The sequence below is a fragment of the Temnothorax nylanderi genome, unplaced genomic scaffold (genome assembly GCF_030848795.1).
Source record: "Temnothorax nylanderi isolate EJ_2023f unplaced genomic scaffold, tnyl_v1.0 TNYL_tig0018_pilon, whole genome shotgun sequence".
NCBI classification, from domain to species: Eukaryota; Metazoa; Arthropoda; class Insecta; order Hymenoptera; family Formicidae; genus Temnothorax; species Temnothorax nylanderi.
In genome coordinates, this window is record NW_027249080.1 from 703,487 (window position 1) to 723,247 (window position 19,761).

Sequence of the window (19,761 nt, forward strand, 5' to 3'; positions counted from 1 at the left end):
CTCGGTTCGAGTCGAAACTCAGCTGTGCTTGTCTTTCGATGATTGCTTGTGTTATGACACTTGAGAGTACAGACGGGGTAAAAATTTATCGTTTTTACCGATTGACCTAGACCTGTGAAGTCCTCTCGGACGGCATCTCGCGCGGTAAACTTTTTCCTATACGTTCGTCCTCGAGTCTTAAAATCGTCGATCTGTCCATTCGGTTCGATATTATTTTAGCATGGTAAAAAAGAAGTAAATATATCATGGTGGTAAGAAGCTTCTTAAGATATCGTAGTATCTTCATCTAATATGCGAAATGTCTCTAAGTTTCCATAAAATCGTTTACCGTTACCTACGCTGTTGTTAGCTTCTACGTCATTCAGAGTCATGTGTGATAACATAGTGTCGAGCAGAGATGGAAATCTGTGCACCGCTCGAACCCTCCTCTTTTCGCACGCGATACTTCACTTATCTATTTGACCTCGCTTCCGTTCTTGATCTTTTTTCGAGCTGCATTCGATGAAGTTTACTTTAGCAAAGCTCACGAGAGAGACGCGTCTACCCGACGCAAACTCCGATCTGGTCTACGTGTTCCGTTAATGCTGTAGCAGTAAGACGCACTTGACCAACGTTTTCAAGCGTAAAATGTGCATGTCCGTTTCGAAAATACTACTTTGGAGATTAGATGTTCGTTCATCGGCGTCTTGAAGCCTGAAGATCTCTTGATGTTTTCATCCGCACGATGATTGGTATATTTTCCACCACGAGCACGTGTCCATTGATTATAAATATTTTTCATAACAATGTTCAATGCTATTACGTTTTTTTTTAAGCAAGCACAAAAGAAATTACAGCTCTGAAAAATTCGTTGTCTGTCGCCCTTGAGATTTATCCTGCTGAGAGTGAAATTATCGCGGGATTCCTGCGTGACGCACATACGCATTCTCACACTTTCGCTACTCCGAGGATTTCAGTCCGTTCGCGTATTGAATAGTTTACGGCTTTTAAATAAGCGGCCCTCACTCGTTCCCAAACAATTTGCTCATACCGCAGATTGCTCGTAAATAAAGATAATCTATTCTACCCGGAAGATAAAAATCGTTCAGTCTTTGCCAGTGGGGGCCACGGAACGGGGCAACCACCACCGACGGCTCGGCTACCTCCCGGTGCGAGCGAGAGGGACATGGCGATCGAGGGATCCGAAGACGGAGGGGGAGGAGGGCAGCGAGAGGTGTTCCACCGACTTGTTCTTTCCGCGGGTGAATGCTCCTCCAGTTATTCATTTTTACGTCGCTCATTGCTCGGATTTTACGAGGCAAAAATTATGAAATTGCACTTTGTGCACCGTGCGTGCCCTCTTCCTCTCACCCTCTCGCTCGTTCACCACCCCTCGTGGAGCTGCGCTCCTTCCTCGACAATTATGCGTGCTGCAGTTCCGTCACGGCGATAAGCATCATCGATTTCCTCAAAGATTTTTGGTATTCGGATTCTCGTAGGGTAAATGTTCGACGAATCTGTGTCTTTCGATCACAGGATAATCCGAACCAATAGTTTTCTTTTATGCCTATCCAATAGTCAGTTGTTAATAATGTACTTGTAACAATAGTCTTTTAATATAAGTATAAATTCATCTTCCGCTGTGTATAATTCATATTCGAATTTTCGCTTTCTCCTCGTCGCGACATTCTTCGGAATTAATTCCTAATTCCGTTCTTAACGTCTAGGTATCGCGAATAGGTGTGTGGAACACGTTTCTTCCTGAATTTTGTGACATAAATTCGCTCGTTAGGTATGCTTTTTCCGTCGTTCCCAGCGTTCTCGTCACGTGCATATAAATTATTGATCTAGCATCGAGAGGAGAGAACTTGACACTTCTACCGAACGTGCTGCGCGCGTTGTCGGTATCACCATATAAATTACCGGTCTAAAGCGGAGGATTTTATACGTTTCTACCTACGCTCTCCGCACGTTCTCTCGCTTCGCTGTCGGATAAATTATTGGATTATATCAGGCCCCAAATTTCCGTGCGCGTTGGCGTACGGCCGATAAACGAAAATGAAGATCATGCTGCGTCACGCGGGCCCACGGAACGTCCGGCGAAATATTATAATGCCAAATTGAGCTGTAAATCGCGGATTTCGCGCGCTGAAAGGACGAGAACTGACGATATTCGTATTTCATCGGCATGACATACTTCGTTCTTTCGTGACGTCCGTTTCGATGGAAAAACAACATTGAACAATATATAAGCGACATATTGTAAAAATGTAAAGTAACAGCATGTCATAATACTTTCCAACATTTAATTAAACACATCATTTAGCACTCGTATATTGCGAGTCAATCAACTCTCGCGGTCCTTATAGGAATATAAAAGTGATAAATATTGTCGCTGTATATCTTGCGAATTCGCGCGGGAGAATCTTCTGCGTGTCAGAGTCATTAATTGAATTATTTATCATAAATTAGTTTTATCTTATTTGTACGGCGGCGAGAGTATGGCCGATGATAAACAGCAGAACATTTGGCGCGATATTTGCCGCAAAAGAAATCATCTGATGATGACGCGATGCAAATCTAAATGCCGCTCGTCAAAATTCTCGCCGCGGACGTCATCTCGAGCAGATTTCGCTGTGTACTTAGTTAGGCATTTGCACGAGCTCATCATCGCTTTCGGTATTTTTAAAGCGGCTGGATTGAAGCTGCGGCATGACTGACCGTTCCGCTTATATAAATTTTTTTTGTCGACGCCTCCATTCGACACCTGCATCTTTCCTTGACCTTTCAAGTGCACGTTCATCCGTCTGACCTTTACCACCGCTGATTCATCGGTATCTCGCGGCGTAACCTCGCGCGGTATAATCGTGCGTGTTCGTATTTATCATCTCGTTTATCGTATCGCGGCGGCCGACGATATTAATCGGCGCGAACACGGCCTTTCGACGATCCGAAAAACTCGGGAGCCTCTTTCATCTTAATTTACCGATCGCAGTCACGACGTCGGATATCGTTACCGCGCATCTTGTGAATTAAGTACGCGACGTTGGCTCGATCATTTTTAATGCTTTATATTTATAATTAATGTTTATTAAATTTTGCTATAATCTCTGTCGTTTTAAAACGCGATCCGCGTATGCAAGATGCAAGATGAAACTGTTGCTCGCTCTTTTTATTAGCATATAATGGTAATTGCGTCAGCGAATGAATTAGCTTCGCGACAAGGTAAATAAAATGCGGTATTTAATATTAATAAGTAATAGGATTGCAGTATTTATTATTTTAAAATCCTTTCTTTATTAATATTGCTCGACAGAAAATATTAATTCTTTTTAGAAATTCTTCTCTCAACTGCTTTAATTACAACCCTTCATGCAAGAAGCAACGAATCAGAAATATCGAGATTGTGAAAACCAATGTCATACCTACTAGCTGGCTTTTTAACGCAGATGATTATGCCCTGCCGATATACTGCACCAATAGTTATGCTGTTGCAGATAATTGCGCGAAATGAGTTAGAATTACCGATAATTATACAGACGACGGACGTATCGCGGATGATGAATCGTTGAAAAATAGTAAATTTCATACCGTTCCTTTCAATTAACGATCGAAAAACCGGGACAGGCGAGAGAGAATGATAAAGAAGCATGTAGCTCGAGGAGATATCGATTGGTGCTCCGATAGTTCGTTGCCTCCGACATTTCCTGCATTCAAGGGAAGACGATTCGCGGACGACGGACGTTGACGAGTAAATCGGTCTGGGGCAGCAAATGAATTCTGAACCGATCTCAATGTTCCGTATTCATTCGCGCGGCTCATTAGAGAACGTCTGTCGCTCGCGTCCGTGTGCTCCTCGCTGATACGTCATAATAAAAATTCCGTAAAGCAACCACCAGTTTTCATTTTTGCGTCCCTCGCGGAGACGTGCGTTGCTCGTCGGTTCATCCTATCCCTCTTCCACGATCACTTTTAAAGCAAATTAAATACAGCGCAGCAAATTACGCGCCGGTCATGCCTTGCCGTAAATCAAATAGCTATAATAAAACTTCCATCGACCGAACTAGGAAAAATCCGTCAGGGCTATCGCCGCGCATCCCTCCGGCGAGATGATTCCCGAATCTGTCGATCTCGAGTATTTCCAAGGCGACGAATCTATTTCTTTTTACGACTACGTTTGTCAAACGCTTAATTTTATAGCGGAATATTGAATCGGTCACGATCGCGATGCATTTGGGCCAACCTGTAAAATTTACGAACACTTCCTCGGAACATAAAAGAACGCGCGCCCTAATTTGCATATGCTACTTTAGAATATTGGCTAAAAAAGCGCTCTTCGACTTTATGGTTTTTCGGAAATGTCTTTCCTAAGATAACGCACACGCGCATACACACATGCACACACGCACGCACATAATGTTCGCTCTAATCGTCGATTTCGCATCGACTCATCAGCATCAGCAAGTTCGCCGATGCCAGCGCAACATTATGGCTCGGTTTGAAAAACACTAATGCATGATGCTCGAGAGAGATCGCGGTGATCATCGCGAGAGAAGCGCAGAGAGGAGTGGCAGAAGAGCGGCGCGGTAGACAGCGCGCGCGAGAAAGGTGCCGGAGAAGGGGAGATTTTAGTGTCGGCCGGACGTTTCAATTAAATCGTCGAAATCATCATCGGGCACCGGTGCCCGTCCACCTCGTTCGCCATCGTCATCGTCGTTCGTCCCGTTCGTCGCGGTACTCGTTTTGCTGACGAACGTAAATTTCTCCACTCAACGGGACCGTAACTTCTCCGTACACGCGCGCACGAGCGGAGGCCATCGGGGTTCTCGTGCCGCACGCCAGAACAAGTCTATGAAATATGAGCACTTTTGATCCAGCATACCGTAATGAGAAAGGGGAATACCGCGAGTTGCTTTTTTTCCGTCGTGATCTCTCGGCGCTGCCTGCCGGTGATGCCGCGGATGCTTGGCTCGGGATCACGACGCTTTTCGATCGACTAGGCGTGATCGTTCTATTAACGGCTGTCAATAATCATCTCGAATATACATAACGTTTATCCATCTCAAGAAAATATATAATGATCGGTGTATGTTTATGTAGTGATATTTATAGCTTGATTCTACGACAGACTGATTTTATTTTTATTATAACGGTATTACATGTATAAATGTCAGGAATCTCAACACTGTTAGAAAATTATTCACACATGAAATAATATTTTATTAATTCATGAATATGCAGACCATATAATGCCATTTTTAATTTAATACATTTGCTATTGACGATATAAAATTCTTGTGTGACATGACATGCATGTCACGTGAGACATGCGATAAACTTGATCGGGCGGTAGCCAGCAGCAAGAAGATATAGGAATATTATAAAGAGACGATGCAGTCTAGTAAAACTCGATCCAGCTCACGATATACCAAAAGGAGCCTTGTTATCAACCGGTCCCATCTTATCAGGTCGGCGCAGCATCGCCGGTAAATCATCGGGGTCCTTGACGGGGCACCTTTAATTACCGGGCGTGCACGAGGGGAAAAAAATATGAAGACGTAATACGTTATCCGGTTGCCTTCCTCTCCCGGGTGTCTACCGGTAGATAGAGAGGCCGGTCCAGTTGATGCCGAGAGGCGTTGCTCATAAATAATGAACACGTATTCATGAACGCCACCGGTTACTTCGTCTTTGAGGATGAGCCACGGCCAGATGGAACTCGCGTTTAGCTAGTCCGCGTCTGCGGAAAACTGCCGCGTCAGAAACGTGAAAACGTTTTCCGTCGTGGATATATGCTGTGAATACGGTATCCCGAGATTTTTTGCGGTGCGAAACGAGGCGCGCTCAAAGACGCGTTTCCTGTCATTCATTCACCGGGGAAAATGGATTTGAATAACAGGCGTAGGCTGCTTTACCCCGCAGTATTAATTTGCTCTGACAAGTCGTGAGAATGATGCATATTGTTACATTCGAATTGATTATTTGATGCTGGTGAGACGGTTTTTATCATGAAAATAAGTAGAAAAGAAAAAGAAAATGCGGTACTGATAACGTTTTTTATTTTTATAATCTAAAAGTATAGACATTTTTTATTATATTTTAATAATGTACATACAAAGAACGTTGTAAACATACAATATTTTTACAATTTTCAAAAAAATTGAATTTACATGTCGATAGCTCATGTAAAATTAAGTATTTAACTTTAGAATATATTTGAATATATTTCGTAGTAAGTTATATCATTTACAACTTTCATGTTACTTACTCTATATCATCATGGCCGGCCGGTCGCGAGATTTTTAATCGGCTGGACGGCATCGCGAGAGCGCACTAATTAATTCCTACGAGTGGGTTGATGGACGCCGGTCCGGGCATTCAAGGACGAGTCGTATCGATCCAGTCGAACGATTAATACATCCCGTTGCGCGCGCGGCAAGGTGCGGAGGAGGTCGACGGACCGTTTAATCGCCGATAGTTCTACGAGAAAGAAAATGGCCGAGGTGGTAATCGCTACCTGCGGAAGCCCGGCGATCGATGCCAGATAGGATACCAATATAATGCACCACGTCCATCGGGACGTTTCGACGAGCGTTCGTCGCTCCGTCGCTCGTTCTCGAATAATCTCGCGGAGCGGATATCTAAACGAGGAGCTTGGGGCGCAGCCTCCGGGCGGCGCGTACGGATATGTACGCACATATAATAAACTCGACGTGTGTAGAAGTGGAAGAGTGCTTTTTCTCTCCCGAGTGATATATATCGGACGCGATATATCGTCCTTGATGGTACACCTCGAAGCCGGGGCGAACTACTACTCGTTGCGCCGCCGCGCACTCGCCGCGCGGTCGAAGCAGCGTCTCGCCTTCGCGAAACAATATGATGGTTAACGTAACAAGCTTTCATCTCGGCTCTGAACGTTAGGTATCCCACTGCGGCACAAGATTCCGAACATGTCCGGACACCTAAGGCGACGCTTCCAGAATAATCTCCGGGATAATACGTTCCTCGCTCCAACGGTGTTATAGGATTCCCCTGGGGTGCTGCGTAATTATTGTTAATTTAGATGGATGAATAGGATCTGACTTTTGAGTAATAAAAATCTGAATGGCGAGAGAATTTCTATTAGAGCTATTTATCCGACTATTAGCGTCCGGAGAAATTTATGAATGTATTTACGAGATATGTTAATTGCTAGACAAGAAGACGAGCGCAGATAACATGGCGATATTGTGCGATTTGCTTGGGAGAGTCTAAAATATAATTAAAGTTATCATGGTTAATCCAGGCACCAGCAAAGCTTTGATACGATTACTTATGACGCAAGCTCAAAGAACTAACGACAGAAGATGTATATATTTTATGCGATTTAACACGATTCTATTTAAATGATTAGATACTTTATTTTCGTGAAATGATACAGAAATATCAACGATTGTCATTTATAAATATATAATGAAATTTTCTCTCTTTGCCTTTTGAAGTGCACACGGTTAATGAGAATCGCGAAAAGACACGGCAGAGTAGAACTGTTACAAAAACAGAATCGCGCCATCCAGAGAGAGCCAGCCGATGATATTGTTTTACGATCCCTGAAGAACTATGGGATACAAGCAAACGAGATGTTCGCGTCTTGTTTCAACTTGACGTAGTGTCCACCTAGACTGCTATACGACCGATCACAGACGCGAAGAAAGACGTAGCATTGATAGCTGGACATTGAACGGCGTGCTTGGAAGAAGCTTCGTGGGACAATCTACCGTCAAGTTCTATCAATGATCTCGGGAAGCGTCTGGAATTCAACGGTTTTCTTCCGTTCTGTCGCGTAAGTGGGTCCAAATATGGAACCCAGGCAGAGAGCAGCCCGATTAACCGTAATCGGTAACCAAAGCACGCGGAAAAGACGGTGCGGCTGTCCCAATAATAATGTTAATTAAATGTTTCTTCGCAGTAAACAATGGGAAGTGATGGTCCACTTCTATTTCGATCGCTATTATAATTTTTATGGGATTGCGTAATCCACCGATATCGTTTATATACTAAATCGTCGATCACTTTATTTCTTCTAACTTCTCCCGCCGCGATTTCTTATTTGATCTATTTTGTATCCCTAGTTTTATATATTCAAAAAATAGTATATGTCTCCTCGGTTTTTGCACCTTTGTTTACGTTGTTTATCTCATATTTGAGTCCCAGTGGAGATTTTATTTATATTGCCTTAACGTAAACTCCCTTCGTGCGCCGCTTTTATCTTCGACGGTCATCATCGGGCTGTGCATCTCGCGAGAATCCTCTGGGACTCTTATCCTACCCCCTTCCTCTCGTTTCCATATTTATCTCGTCGCCATCGTTCTGCGATGCGAGAAAATCATCTCGAATTTTTCCCGGGCGGAATCGCCGCACCGACACTGATCGTCGCGACAGGTTACACCGGTAGCGGCCGAGTCAGCTCTCTTCCCGAGGACTCCGTTGATTCCTACTCCTGCGTTCCACCACGACTCACCACCACCACTACCACCGTCACCACCACTGGCAACCACCACCACAACCACTACCACCACCGCCGCCGCCGCCGTCGTCGCGGCCGGCCAGCATCACCACCTTCGTTCATCCACCACCATTTACTTCGGCTACCACCTCCTTTGCCAGGCACTCGCCATGTGACTGACTCCCCTTCTCCGTTGACGAGCGGTGGGCCTGCCTACCTGCCGCCCGTTGCCCCGCTCCCATTACGACGCGGACTCTCGCGGCAGGTGCACCAACCTAAGTGCCACTCCGCTTACCTGTGTGTGTGTGCCTATCAAGGCAGAGCAGTGTGTCCGGTGGTCAGGTTCTTCCCTCTCTTTCTCTTTCTTCTTTTTTCTTCTTTCTCTCTCTCTCTCTCTCTCTCTCTCTCCCCCCCCTCTCTCTCCCTCTTTCTCTTTTTCTCTTCCTTTCCCCGCTGGCTATCTCTTCTACCGTCTTTTTTCCCCCTATCTATCCCCCTACCTGTGTATGTCTCCATCTCTCTCTTTCTTTCTCCCCCTACTGTCTCTCTCTATCCGTCTATCCTCTTCGACATCACTTCACGCAGCAGTGCCGTGTTGTAGTGTCGTGTCATCCCGCGGTACGTCAACGATCCTCCCGGACTGAAGGTAAGGATCGACCGGGTCGAGAGTACACTCTGCGATTACCGGGGCCGGTCGATCGCCGGTCTACAGTAGGGTGAAGAAAGTGAACCCGCGGTCACCGTGAAGGTGAAGGGAGCGATATTCCCGATGGAACCCGCGTTCTCTTGACACCGACAGTCGGAAGTTCGTGACGAACGAGTGACCTGTTGAAATATTGCGAGAAATCTGCGGTGAATCTGTTTTTGACTCGATCGAGTAGGAAGCAAGATTTTACATTGGTGAAATTTGTCACGATGAGAGAAGATAAGCCTGTCGTGATTGAGCTTGTTCGTTAAGAATGAATTGATAGATCTGGTGTAGTACCGTACCAACAATTTTTAATATCTGCATGAATGGCCTAATGATTGCGCTCCGAGTGAGAAAGATAAGAGAAAGAATCGTCTGGTGGAGAAAGAATAGTTTGAGACTCGATTGTGATCCGAGGTGATCCGCGCGATCCTGAAGACAGCTATTATCGAATGAGTGGCAAGGTGCGCTGAGGAAGGGGACATTCGGTGAAGGTGTCAAACGTCGGCGGCACCTCATTGACATTTCCGTGACATTTAGTGCGCGATTCGAGTCGAGTGCTAGACACCTTTTCGTGTAACACGCGTGTCGCTTACTGTTACACGACAACGAGACCTCGCTGAAGGCTAGCGTGTCACAGAGAAGCGACGTGACGAGCGGGAGAGGACGACAGTGCGGTGGAAAGGAAGTGAAACGAGGGCCGGGCGAGCCGATGACGCGTCCTGCGTGCCTTATCAGCGGCGGAACCGGAGCGCGGTGACGGCGAAGCCTCATCCAGAGACTTATCTGTCTCTCGGAATCCTTTAGTTGCACATGTACGGCGTAGAATACAAATAACGACCTGCGTTCTCGCAAAGGTCTGTCTCCGAACCTTGGTCGAGTGAACAACGAGGTCCTCGACGAATCTACCTGAAACGTAAAACTCTGTTGCGAGGCAACAGGTGGTTATATCTGGAAGATCGCCGAACGAGGTTCTCCTGCGACTTTCGACAGGCAGAACCGGAGATTTTTCACTCGGTTGGAGGTTGACGCTGATAGCCAAACTGGACATTCTTACCGCCACGTCGGGAAGAACGGAGTGGAGATGTCCGCGGGTCGCTGAGAGAATGAGGGAGCTGGACACCGAGAGCCCTGTCGTCTGGCCGGCCTGGTGTTATACTGGTGAGTCGAACATTCGATCGATGATATGGAAAAAAATGACTGAATAAACTAATATCGCTAGCTATTACGAGATATCACGAGGCAATTTTTTAATGAAAATACCGTGAAAAAACCTCGTAAATTATTATATGGCTGTCCGATCTACTTAATTAGGCTTCTCTTTAAGTTCGACCAGTTGTTTGGCCATGAACGCCTGCGGTTAATCTCAATTTATCATCATTAGTTTTTCGTCGTCGATCATTCCGTCTAACATTCATCAGTCGAAACTTTAATGAATTTTTAATGACTTTTACAAATAAGGGAATCGTGACAACACAATCGTTTCCGATTGAACTATTTCCGTACGAATTAGCGATATGTCGACGTTCATGTTCGTTATTGTCGAATATTTTTCAAGTATCATTTGAGAGAACTTGCTATGCTTTGACGCGATGTGATTGATTTGCGAACGTGATGCATTTTGTACAAACATAGCTTTGTCGATTGTACCGGTAGCTAGTCGGCGAAATCATAACGAGTCATAGTGTAACAGGACGCAAATAACCGTAGCGGTTTGAGGAAAGTTATGAAACACGCGGCCGCGAGTAGGCATCACGCGGCAGCTTTGGAATTCGTGCTCGATTACTTCATCGACAGCTCAAATGACAGACGAAAAACAAATACCGACCTGGATAAGAAATCGTGAGTGCGTGTCATGCTAGTCTTCTAAATGACCTAAATTATGTAACAAAGCAATTAAAATTCCTAATAATCTAATCACAACTGTGAGACAATGGTGAGACAATTAGTCTGATGACTGCGTCGAATGAACTCTTATGACGTATAGCTAATTTATATAGTAAGAATATATTTATGTTTATCGCCTTGACCATATTTATTTCTGTATCAAGATCACATTTTTAACTATAAAAAAAGAAGTGAAGAAGGAAGTACGATATCAGCATGAATTTCCAGAAAGTGGACTGATACTCGGTTAAAAATACAGCAATACATGTTCCGCCGTGTTCGCATGTTATATTTGCCGAGGTCTTAATTTCTCGGAAGTTGCCGTGCGATATCTCTCTAATGTGTCAATAAACTTATTTCGAGCACTATGTAACATGACTCTGCCATTGTCGAGTCACGCAGGATTCCACTGCTGTAAAGTTTAAAAATACTTTGATTTTAAACCATTAATAGGTTTGGAATATCGGTTGCATGCAAAATTAAGATAATCGCATATTGTTCTTTCATTAATTTTTATTTATTTTCTTAGAACTTAATATTGGTATTGTAATATTTATTGATATTACTTTTTTTCGGGAATTAGGGACTTGCAACTTTGTACTTTTTTAAATCTTTATTTAGTGAACATATCTTCGAATATTGTCTCATCAGCTTTAAACTTAATTGTTTCTTTTGGCTTCATTTTCACAGAGCTTTTGACATCTTACGATTAAACCATAAATGATAATATCTATCTCACTAACTTGGTCCCTAATGGATTCTTCGCGTATTTATAATATAGTAAGGAGAAACATATGCGAGGGGAGAGAAAAAAAGAGGTCATAGGTTCCCTCGTGGAAAGTGGTTTTTTATCGCTTCTTATCAGGCCAGACTTCTTAATTTCCGAACTGCAGTTGCCTACCTGCGCTCGACGTCACTCCTTGGCATCGTTTTGCCACGCAGAGAATTCGTCCAGTTCCGTTAACGGGGAGACGAGCTCCGAGACACGAGAATGAATCGCGGAGGGTGTAATTATGGTGCTCGATCTTGACAATTAGGAACCCTTGGGAGCTGTCGGTAGCGGAATAGGGGCCACTTAGCTCCCGCAACTTCCAGCAGCTTTATCTCGTCCAATCGCCTCGCGTTATTCGTCGGTGTCTTCTAATTAAGGGGTAACCCGCGGATTTTTTCCTACTCGGGATTCGAGTTGGCGAAAATGTCACCGCTTATTATCGAGCGATCAATTTTTGAATCTCCCTCCTCGGGGCTGGGTATCATCGTATATATATATATATTCTTAGTATCTCAATTTCCTACTTAAATGAGACTAACGTTGAGAAATCGACACATGATTCGATACTTACCACTCAGGAAATCCGGCAAAAAATATCGAACGTAATTAACTCCCGTATCTTGACTGTGTTCTTGAAAATACGCGATCCGTCGCGAATCATTCGGTTAAAAACACTATTTTTGCCAGTCAGGGTATTAATAAGCTTTTTTTAGCGCCGCACATTATCTTGGGGCCCGTGCGCGTTTGTTAGTCGGTTGTTCGGGCTCTCGGTTCGGAGTAGCGTAGCAAAACCGACATGATTTGGTGACAGAGCTGACCCCGCGAAACAGATTTGTTACGGTATAAGTCGAGGTAATGGCGAAAGACACTTTGCGGACGTGCCACTCCGGTCGCGACCGCTAATGTGATTACCGTTCTTTCGTAGTCACCAGGAAGCTGACATTGTTTCGCGTCGCCGCAGAAATCCATTTTCGGAATCTACGATTAGCGAGAGCTGTAATTATTACTCCGGAAAAATCTTCCTAATCATCCGTTTTCACATTTGGAATTAACATCCTCGCACAATAGAAGTGAAGGAGTTTTGAATATTTTTTGCAATAATCGATAATTTATTTGTTTGCTACTTAAATTATTTATTTTACTCAATCATTTTAATTAATCTGTTTTTCTTACGTAGCTAAAATTGCTTCTCATCTTCGTGTATTTCTCTTTAATTAAAAGTTATAGATATCTGTCACGTGTATGGAGTTCTCCGCACCTGCATTCTCGAATTATGAAATGCGAAAAACGCTATCGGCGGTCTAACTACCTATTGATAAGATGATAATTGTTTAATCGCGCACGAATGGCGGAATCGTGGACGATAATGTAAATATCCTCTTCGGTCTCTTAATCTTTGAATTTTCTCAGCGGTTACCCCAGACTCGTGGCTCCCGTGGAAGCACTCGCTTAGTTTGTCGAAACCGCGACGTATAGAAGCCGCATGGAGAAAGTTATAAATTATGATAACAATTATTGATGCCGTGCTCTCCCGCGACTCTTCAATTATGACGATATTATAATCATTAAGTTAAGTAATCGTATCCTTGTTATCGCCACTTATATTTCGATAATCTGAAACTAACAATCAACGTCATTATCTTCTAACGAGTATAATTAGCTCTTCGTCCCTCTCTCCTGGAGACATATCGTTATTCTTGATTTTGCCCGGCGGACCTTTTTAGATCCGAGAAAATCTATGAAAAGTGTGTTCGACGGAACGGAGGGAGCGCAATGTTCCTGGAATCTGGAACGTCTGGCCGCACCGTCGAGGCATGGCCTCGTCACTTTCGTGACTTATCGTCGTCCAGGTCTTTCCGACCGGGTTTCCAGGAATCGCGGTTGTCGCCGGTCGTCTCCGGCTATATCTTGTCGAAGGCGCCATGTAAGGTCTTCTCTGTCGGTGCATCGAACGGTCGATGGGATCACGCGCTCGCACAGCTTTAGTCTCGACCTTCGCCTTCCGTCGAGGAACACGCGACTTACCAGGCCCTCCGGTAGCCCCGTCGGCACGTTCTAGTCGTCGTCGTTGTCGTCGTACGGATTGCCATTGCCAGAGTTAAATATTGGCTGTCGCTCAAAATACAAACGCGATTACGCTCGCGCCGGTGACTGGTATACCCGCGTGCTGCTGCCATCGGCCAGCAACTTATTTATGGACCACAAAGCATCGGCCTCTGTCTCCGACTGTCGTTTCCTTAGGATCCTCTTTCCTCTGCCGACCCATCGGGACCCGATCCCGGTAGATCCTGCCCGTGGTTACCAGCTCTTTTTAGTTTTCATTGTTTCCGACAGCTAATAAAGCCTGTCACTCTAAAGAGAATGAGCTGCCTCTCCTCGGTGCATTAAATGCGTCGCGTATTTAATTTCGGTACGGTTAGAGTCAGAGTTAGTACATTGAAGTGGAATGTAGTATAATTGTAATAATTAAATATAATATTAGTAAGGTAATTAATTACAGGTAAACATATTATACGTAGACAGAGCGCAATAAAAAGGTACAATTATCTTTCAACTTTATCACATGATTATTGATTTTATCTCTTTTTGAAATCGAAAAATATTGTTGTAGGTTTTTATATGAACAGATATTAAAACATAAAAATACCTAAATCAATGTGTGTGTATGTCTACGTACTCTAATGTTATCAAAGCTACTATTTGATAATATCGTTACATCACGATACCTGCACAAAATCAAATAACAGATGTTTTCCATTTCAAATAAAACTAGTGTATTCCTAAGATTATGAGACGAGAAAGCTAGAAAGGCTACAGAGAAAACGGCAGCAAAGAATTCGTTAAAATCATCCCTCGCTGTTGAAGAGACTAATAGACTCGCCATTATGACGGAAGCGGGAACCGCCTTAAGATTGCACTGCGAGGGTTTCTAATCGCGTTTTCTCGAGACAAAGGGCATCAGCCGTGGAAGAGGATACTACCTAGAGAGAGACAAGGAAGTGGTGAAAGGGAGAGATGAGGACGAGGAAGAAGGTGAAACAAAGAGAAAGGCATAGAAAGGGCGAGGCGGGTGAGGGGAAACGTGAAAAAGTGGCAGACCGCGTCGAGCTCGTTCGAGGTGGGAACAAAAGCCACCTCTTCTTCTTGCTCGTCTTCTTCTTGCTTTTCTTCCACCGCCCCGTCCACAAAGCTCTCCTCGAGAGAATGAGAAAGAAAACAGTAAGAAAGACAGAGAAAGGGGGAGGGGAAATTCCGCGCTACATAGAGGGATCGCTCCGGGATAAACCATTGTGACTTCTTGCACGTATGAAAAACCACAAACCACTGACGTTATTTCGCGGCCGCGAACACGGAGGGCCTCTCTTCCCTTCTTGGCCACGAGAAGTCCGAACCGCGTAGATAATACCCGAGAGCCCTGGGCTCTCTCCCCGCTTCCTCGCTGGTTACCCTCGTCCACCTGGACCCGCTCTGTCCTTTGATTCGATTTCTTTTTTCGGCGGCACCGCAGAATCGCGCCTCGGAATGATGCTCTCGTTTGATCGACCATCTCGGTCGAATTGACCGCAACGGTGAGATCATTATGGTGTCATTTATCGGCAGGTGCGTACGAGGTATCGATTTGATAAACAGCGAACTGCAATTCACAATTGCCACAAAAACCGAAGTAGAAAAAAGTGGGATGGTACTTAAAGTTGAGTGCAACTACCAGCAGTTGTGTTAACATACATTTATGTAGCAAATAATCATACTGAAGATGTTTTTAAAGAGCAATGTTTTATTGGTTCTAAATTATTAATAAAATATTGATTCTTGATATCTATTTCTATACATTAATGAAGAGCGATAGTCGAGACGTATTAATGAATAAATTAAAATTGAAAAGGCCGCGTGTATGCATAAACACGCACAATAGTGCTTCGACGAAATTCAAATTTATTTACTGCGATCTTCATCTCGATCAGTCGACCTCCGAATCGCCTTCTCGAAAGTAAATGGATGTGATCCGCGCCTCTTTTCCCTCCTCCTCCTCCGTCGCAGCGACACGCGCGCGCCAACGAGTCCTCAGGCACCCTGTCGTTCCAACAGGTGACAGGGGGAGTCCTTAATCGCGTCATGACGTTTTCATATCGGGAATCGCGCGAGTCACGTCGCTTAATTGCCCGTGCGAATTATTGAATGCCGGAGCGCCGGCCGATTGCGTTCACGGCACGCGTTTATCTTTCGGGAAACACTTCGGCACACTCGTGAATCGGAAGAGAGAGAGAGAAAGAGCGATGTCTACCTGACATTATTATTAACGCGCCAGGACGAGTGAGGACGAGTGGCGGGTTTACTGTCGATAACGAGCCATCGAGGAGAAGACGAGTTCTCCATTCAGACCAGGCCGGACGCCTCGAAAAATCTCAACCGACAAATGACAGATGGTCACGGCTCTCTACAACGGAGAGGAAAGGAATCTATCGCGGGGAAAGGGGCCTGCAGATGAGAGGAGCCTGGAGCACAATAAACAATCCGCGGGCATTATTTGCCTGGCTGTAAAAATATATGTAGGTCGACGTTGCGACGTCAGGACGATGACGATTAAGGAAATCTAGCCCTTTCTATTAAGTGTAACGTTTATTTATTTAACCAACACATTTATTTGCGTACGCTTCCTTGACGCATATATGATGGTTATAATAATGTTGCATTATGTATGGAAATGGCATTTTCACTTTGTGATATACGTTCATCGGTATTCGTTGGTAGCAACCTTTAGCGTTCGCGAGACATAGTGAGATGTTATTTTTATACATATAATTTTATTGCATTGCATTAACGAAAAATTTTTCAAAATTTGCAAACTGGTTGCTCTTTGAGAAAGCGATGACAGATATTCTATTTACGTAAAAAATTTACGTAATAAATAAGCTAGCAGACGAATTTTAACTAAACTTGAGATAAATAAAGAAGAATAATTATCAAGTGACGATTAGCGGCAAGAATGCTCGTGAATTAAGATTAAGCATGATATTACTCCAATATTCTGAAATATCGGTGTCGATAATTCAAATAAAGAAAGATATTTCGATCATTCTACCTTAGCCCGCATGGTACCATTTGCTCAGGTGACCTGTGAAAACAGGTGTCGCGAAAATGGTGTTCGAAAACGAGTTACGTGCAACAGTCCATGCTGGATCGTCTCAGTTGCCACGTTGCAAGGTTTCGATTACCATATTAAAGATAGAGAGCTACTGCGCGAGTTCCTGCCTATTCCGATAAAGTACTTTCGTTCGAGTTCCCCTAAGTATTCTACAATTTATTTCAAATTGAATTTATTTTCTAACAGTTCGGATATATCAATGTTAAAATATTGTAAGATGATTTTTATCGTAAATATGACGAGTTATTTTAACAGCGCACTTTTGGTTACTCTCGAAACGTGAAATAACTTCCGCGATATATTATTAAGTTTAAATTCGCTGTTAAGCAATAATGCGAAATGTATGATATAAAAAGTTGTCTATCAATCAAAGACTATCGAACGACTTTTTGTCTACAAAAATAATTAAATTGGAATAATTAAATTAAAATAATTAAATAATTAAATTAGAAGAAAATTTAAAATAACAAATTCAAGGTTGCATATAATTAACTTCGAAAAAAATACAATTTGCGAAATTGTATTGTTGAAGAGGTTCTTGGTTAAGAAATTCCTATACACTTTGTGCTTCCACACGCTACCGATACAATCCGCGTATCTATGAAAATGTAAAGGAGAAACAGGGAGCTCTCGCTCGCGTGGATAACATCTTTTGTGATTCACTGTTGCCGTTGATCTCCACGAGTGTGAGTAACATTTTAATCACGGCAGCAAATCTCGTTCGCGCGAATTATCCGGCGAGATCGATCGTCGTTGATCAAAAGGTGGTTTGAATAAGGATAAATTTGATGAAATTCTCTCAAATTTTATTCCAATTTTCATAATATAAAAAGTCTATAAGCAATATAAAGTGCCACTAGCGTAACAATTTTAATTTACTACTTCAGATATTTATTCCTTTATTTACGTATCTTAATCACGGATGACACGGCACTATACTCCGGATTTTTTTTTAGAAAAAAAGAGGAAACCCCCAATTAAGAAAATATTAATCCATGCATCAACTATAATTGTAAAGAGTGATTTACTTCACTTTGAAATTAAAATCCAATGGTATTATCTTATTTGCTAAAAAAAATTCATTGATTTTGCCGTAAACTAATCTAGACTGAAAATTTACTTTAATTTCTGATATATTGATTAACAATACAGAGCCGTACGATCTTTGATCTGTTTAAACCGAATCATGTGGAAAATATGATTAAGCCAAAGGTCTTGGTAGCGTATATTTATGTCGAGCTGTGCGATCGATGGTTTCGCGGCTCTGAGCATATTCAAACATCGTATTGGCATGTCTGCCTACCAACTACGAAGCCTCTGGCGTGGTATCGTTGGTGGCGTGTCGGTATGACGACCCAGACGAGACGTCGATGGAATATAAAGCATCGTCCTTCTTTGCAGTGAATGCAGCCAGATAATCTGGCGCAGATTACAATTCGCTACGCGTCGAGTGCATTCTAAGGTTCGTTCGCGTCAGGTTTAATCGGAATACACATGTTTGGCTATGGGCATCAATTTTATGAATTAATATTTTTAGATGTTATACAGTATATATTTACGAGATATTCTTATTTTAAATATCATTTTTATTATTATTATTTGATCAGAGATATTCAGGATCAATATTTTACAATTAGTGGGCTATTCGATTTAATATTTAAAGTATTCGAAATAAGCGAGAACAAAGAGGATAAATTATTTAAACGATTATTCAAATTTGAATTCTTTAATCTAACAATTTTTATTTTAGCAGCAATCGCTAATCAGTGAAATCGATAAAACTTAATTGATTGCTTGTGTGAACCATATTCTCTTTATCAGGTGCTCATTATTGCATCATATAATCGGAATATTTTGCAATATTAGCCGTATACTATTGACTTATATTTATTTTATATTTAATTAAAAACCATATTGATCGAAGAAGTCACTCAGTCGACTGATTTGGTCCGGATGCGATCGAGTAGATGCAAAAGAAAAGAAACGGCGATATAAGCTGCGATGCACCGCGAAAGGTAGAAGCGAGCTAGGAAAGAGCAGGAATATAGAAGATCGGGAGAAGAGGGAAAAGGTATCTCCGTATAAAATAGAGAAAGGAGAAGGGCATTTAAGACTGGTCGTAGAAGACGACGCAGAATTTATATTTGTGCCTCCGTGCGACCTCCAATGAGAAACCGGAAAAGGGCAGAAAAAGCCTGTGCTCTCCCGGCGCCACCTTACGCTCGGCTGTCTCTTAATTTAAGACGTCGCCCCGCGAAAATATTCCACCCCACACTCGTGGAACCCCCTCCCCCCTCCGTACGCCCTGTCCTCCCGGTACCCTCTCTCGTTATTGCACTGTCGACTATAGAAACGCCGTAAACACGTCGCGGCCGCCGGAGACGGGATAAAACGTCGGTTTTATGCGAAGGCGTTACCGGACGAAGGAGATTCTCCTTCGTGATAGAGACATGTTTTCAGGTATTACCCGACTGTGGACAGGTACGGGCTCTTAGAGCGGCGTTACGAGCACCTTGGAACGCAAGCTCGCTCTTAATCGGGAGACACCGGGCCCTCCGAGACGCCCGGAGCTTCTTACCGGAGGACGGCACATCCTCGCTTCTCGCCGGGACTATTTTCGTACCCGCATGGTAAAAGCTGCTCGCGCGCCAACATAACGAGAACGAAGTCGCCGGTACGATGAAGGCTGTACTTAGCCGTGTACTTATCACTGCTGTTGCGCAGAAAAAAAATCGAAAATGGGAAAAGAATTGAAAAAAAAATCCTGTAATCTACTTGCGTTATTTATTCTTTTAAAAATCAATTTT

The 19,761-nt window shown here is 43.4% G+C and overlaps 1 protein-coding gene across 2 annotated transcripts in view; it reads left to right on the forward strand.

Moving 5' to 3' along the window:
- Positions 1-19,761, forward strand: part of LOC139768806 (uncharacterized) — a 118,191-nt gene that overhangs the window by 14,983 nt on the left and 83,447 nt on the right. Inside the window, exons 1-2 of one of the 2 annotated variants that reach the window (XM_071699370.1) lie at positions 8,753-8,801; positions 9,066-10,313. The exons of the other annotated variant lie outside the window; for it this stretch is intronic. Of the exons in view, the coding sequence (XP_071555471.1) occupies positions 10,259-10,313 (55 nt within the window). The 5' untranslated portion in view covers positions 8,753-8,801; positions 9,066-10,258. Of the gene's footprint in view, positions 1-8,752; positions 8,802-9,065; positions 10,314-19,761 lie in introns of those variants that run through there. 2 annotated transcript variants of the gene reach the window in all.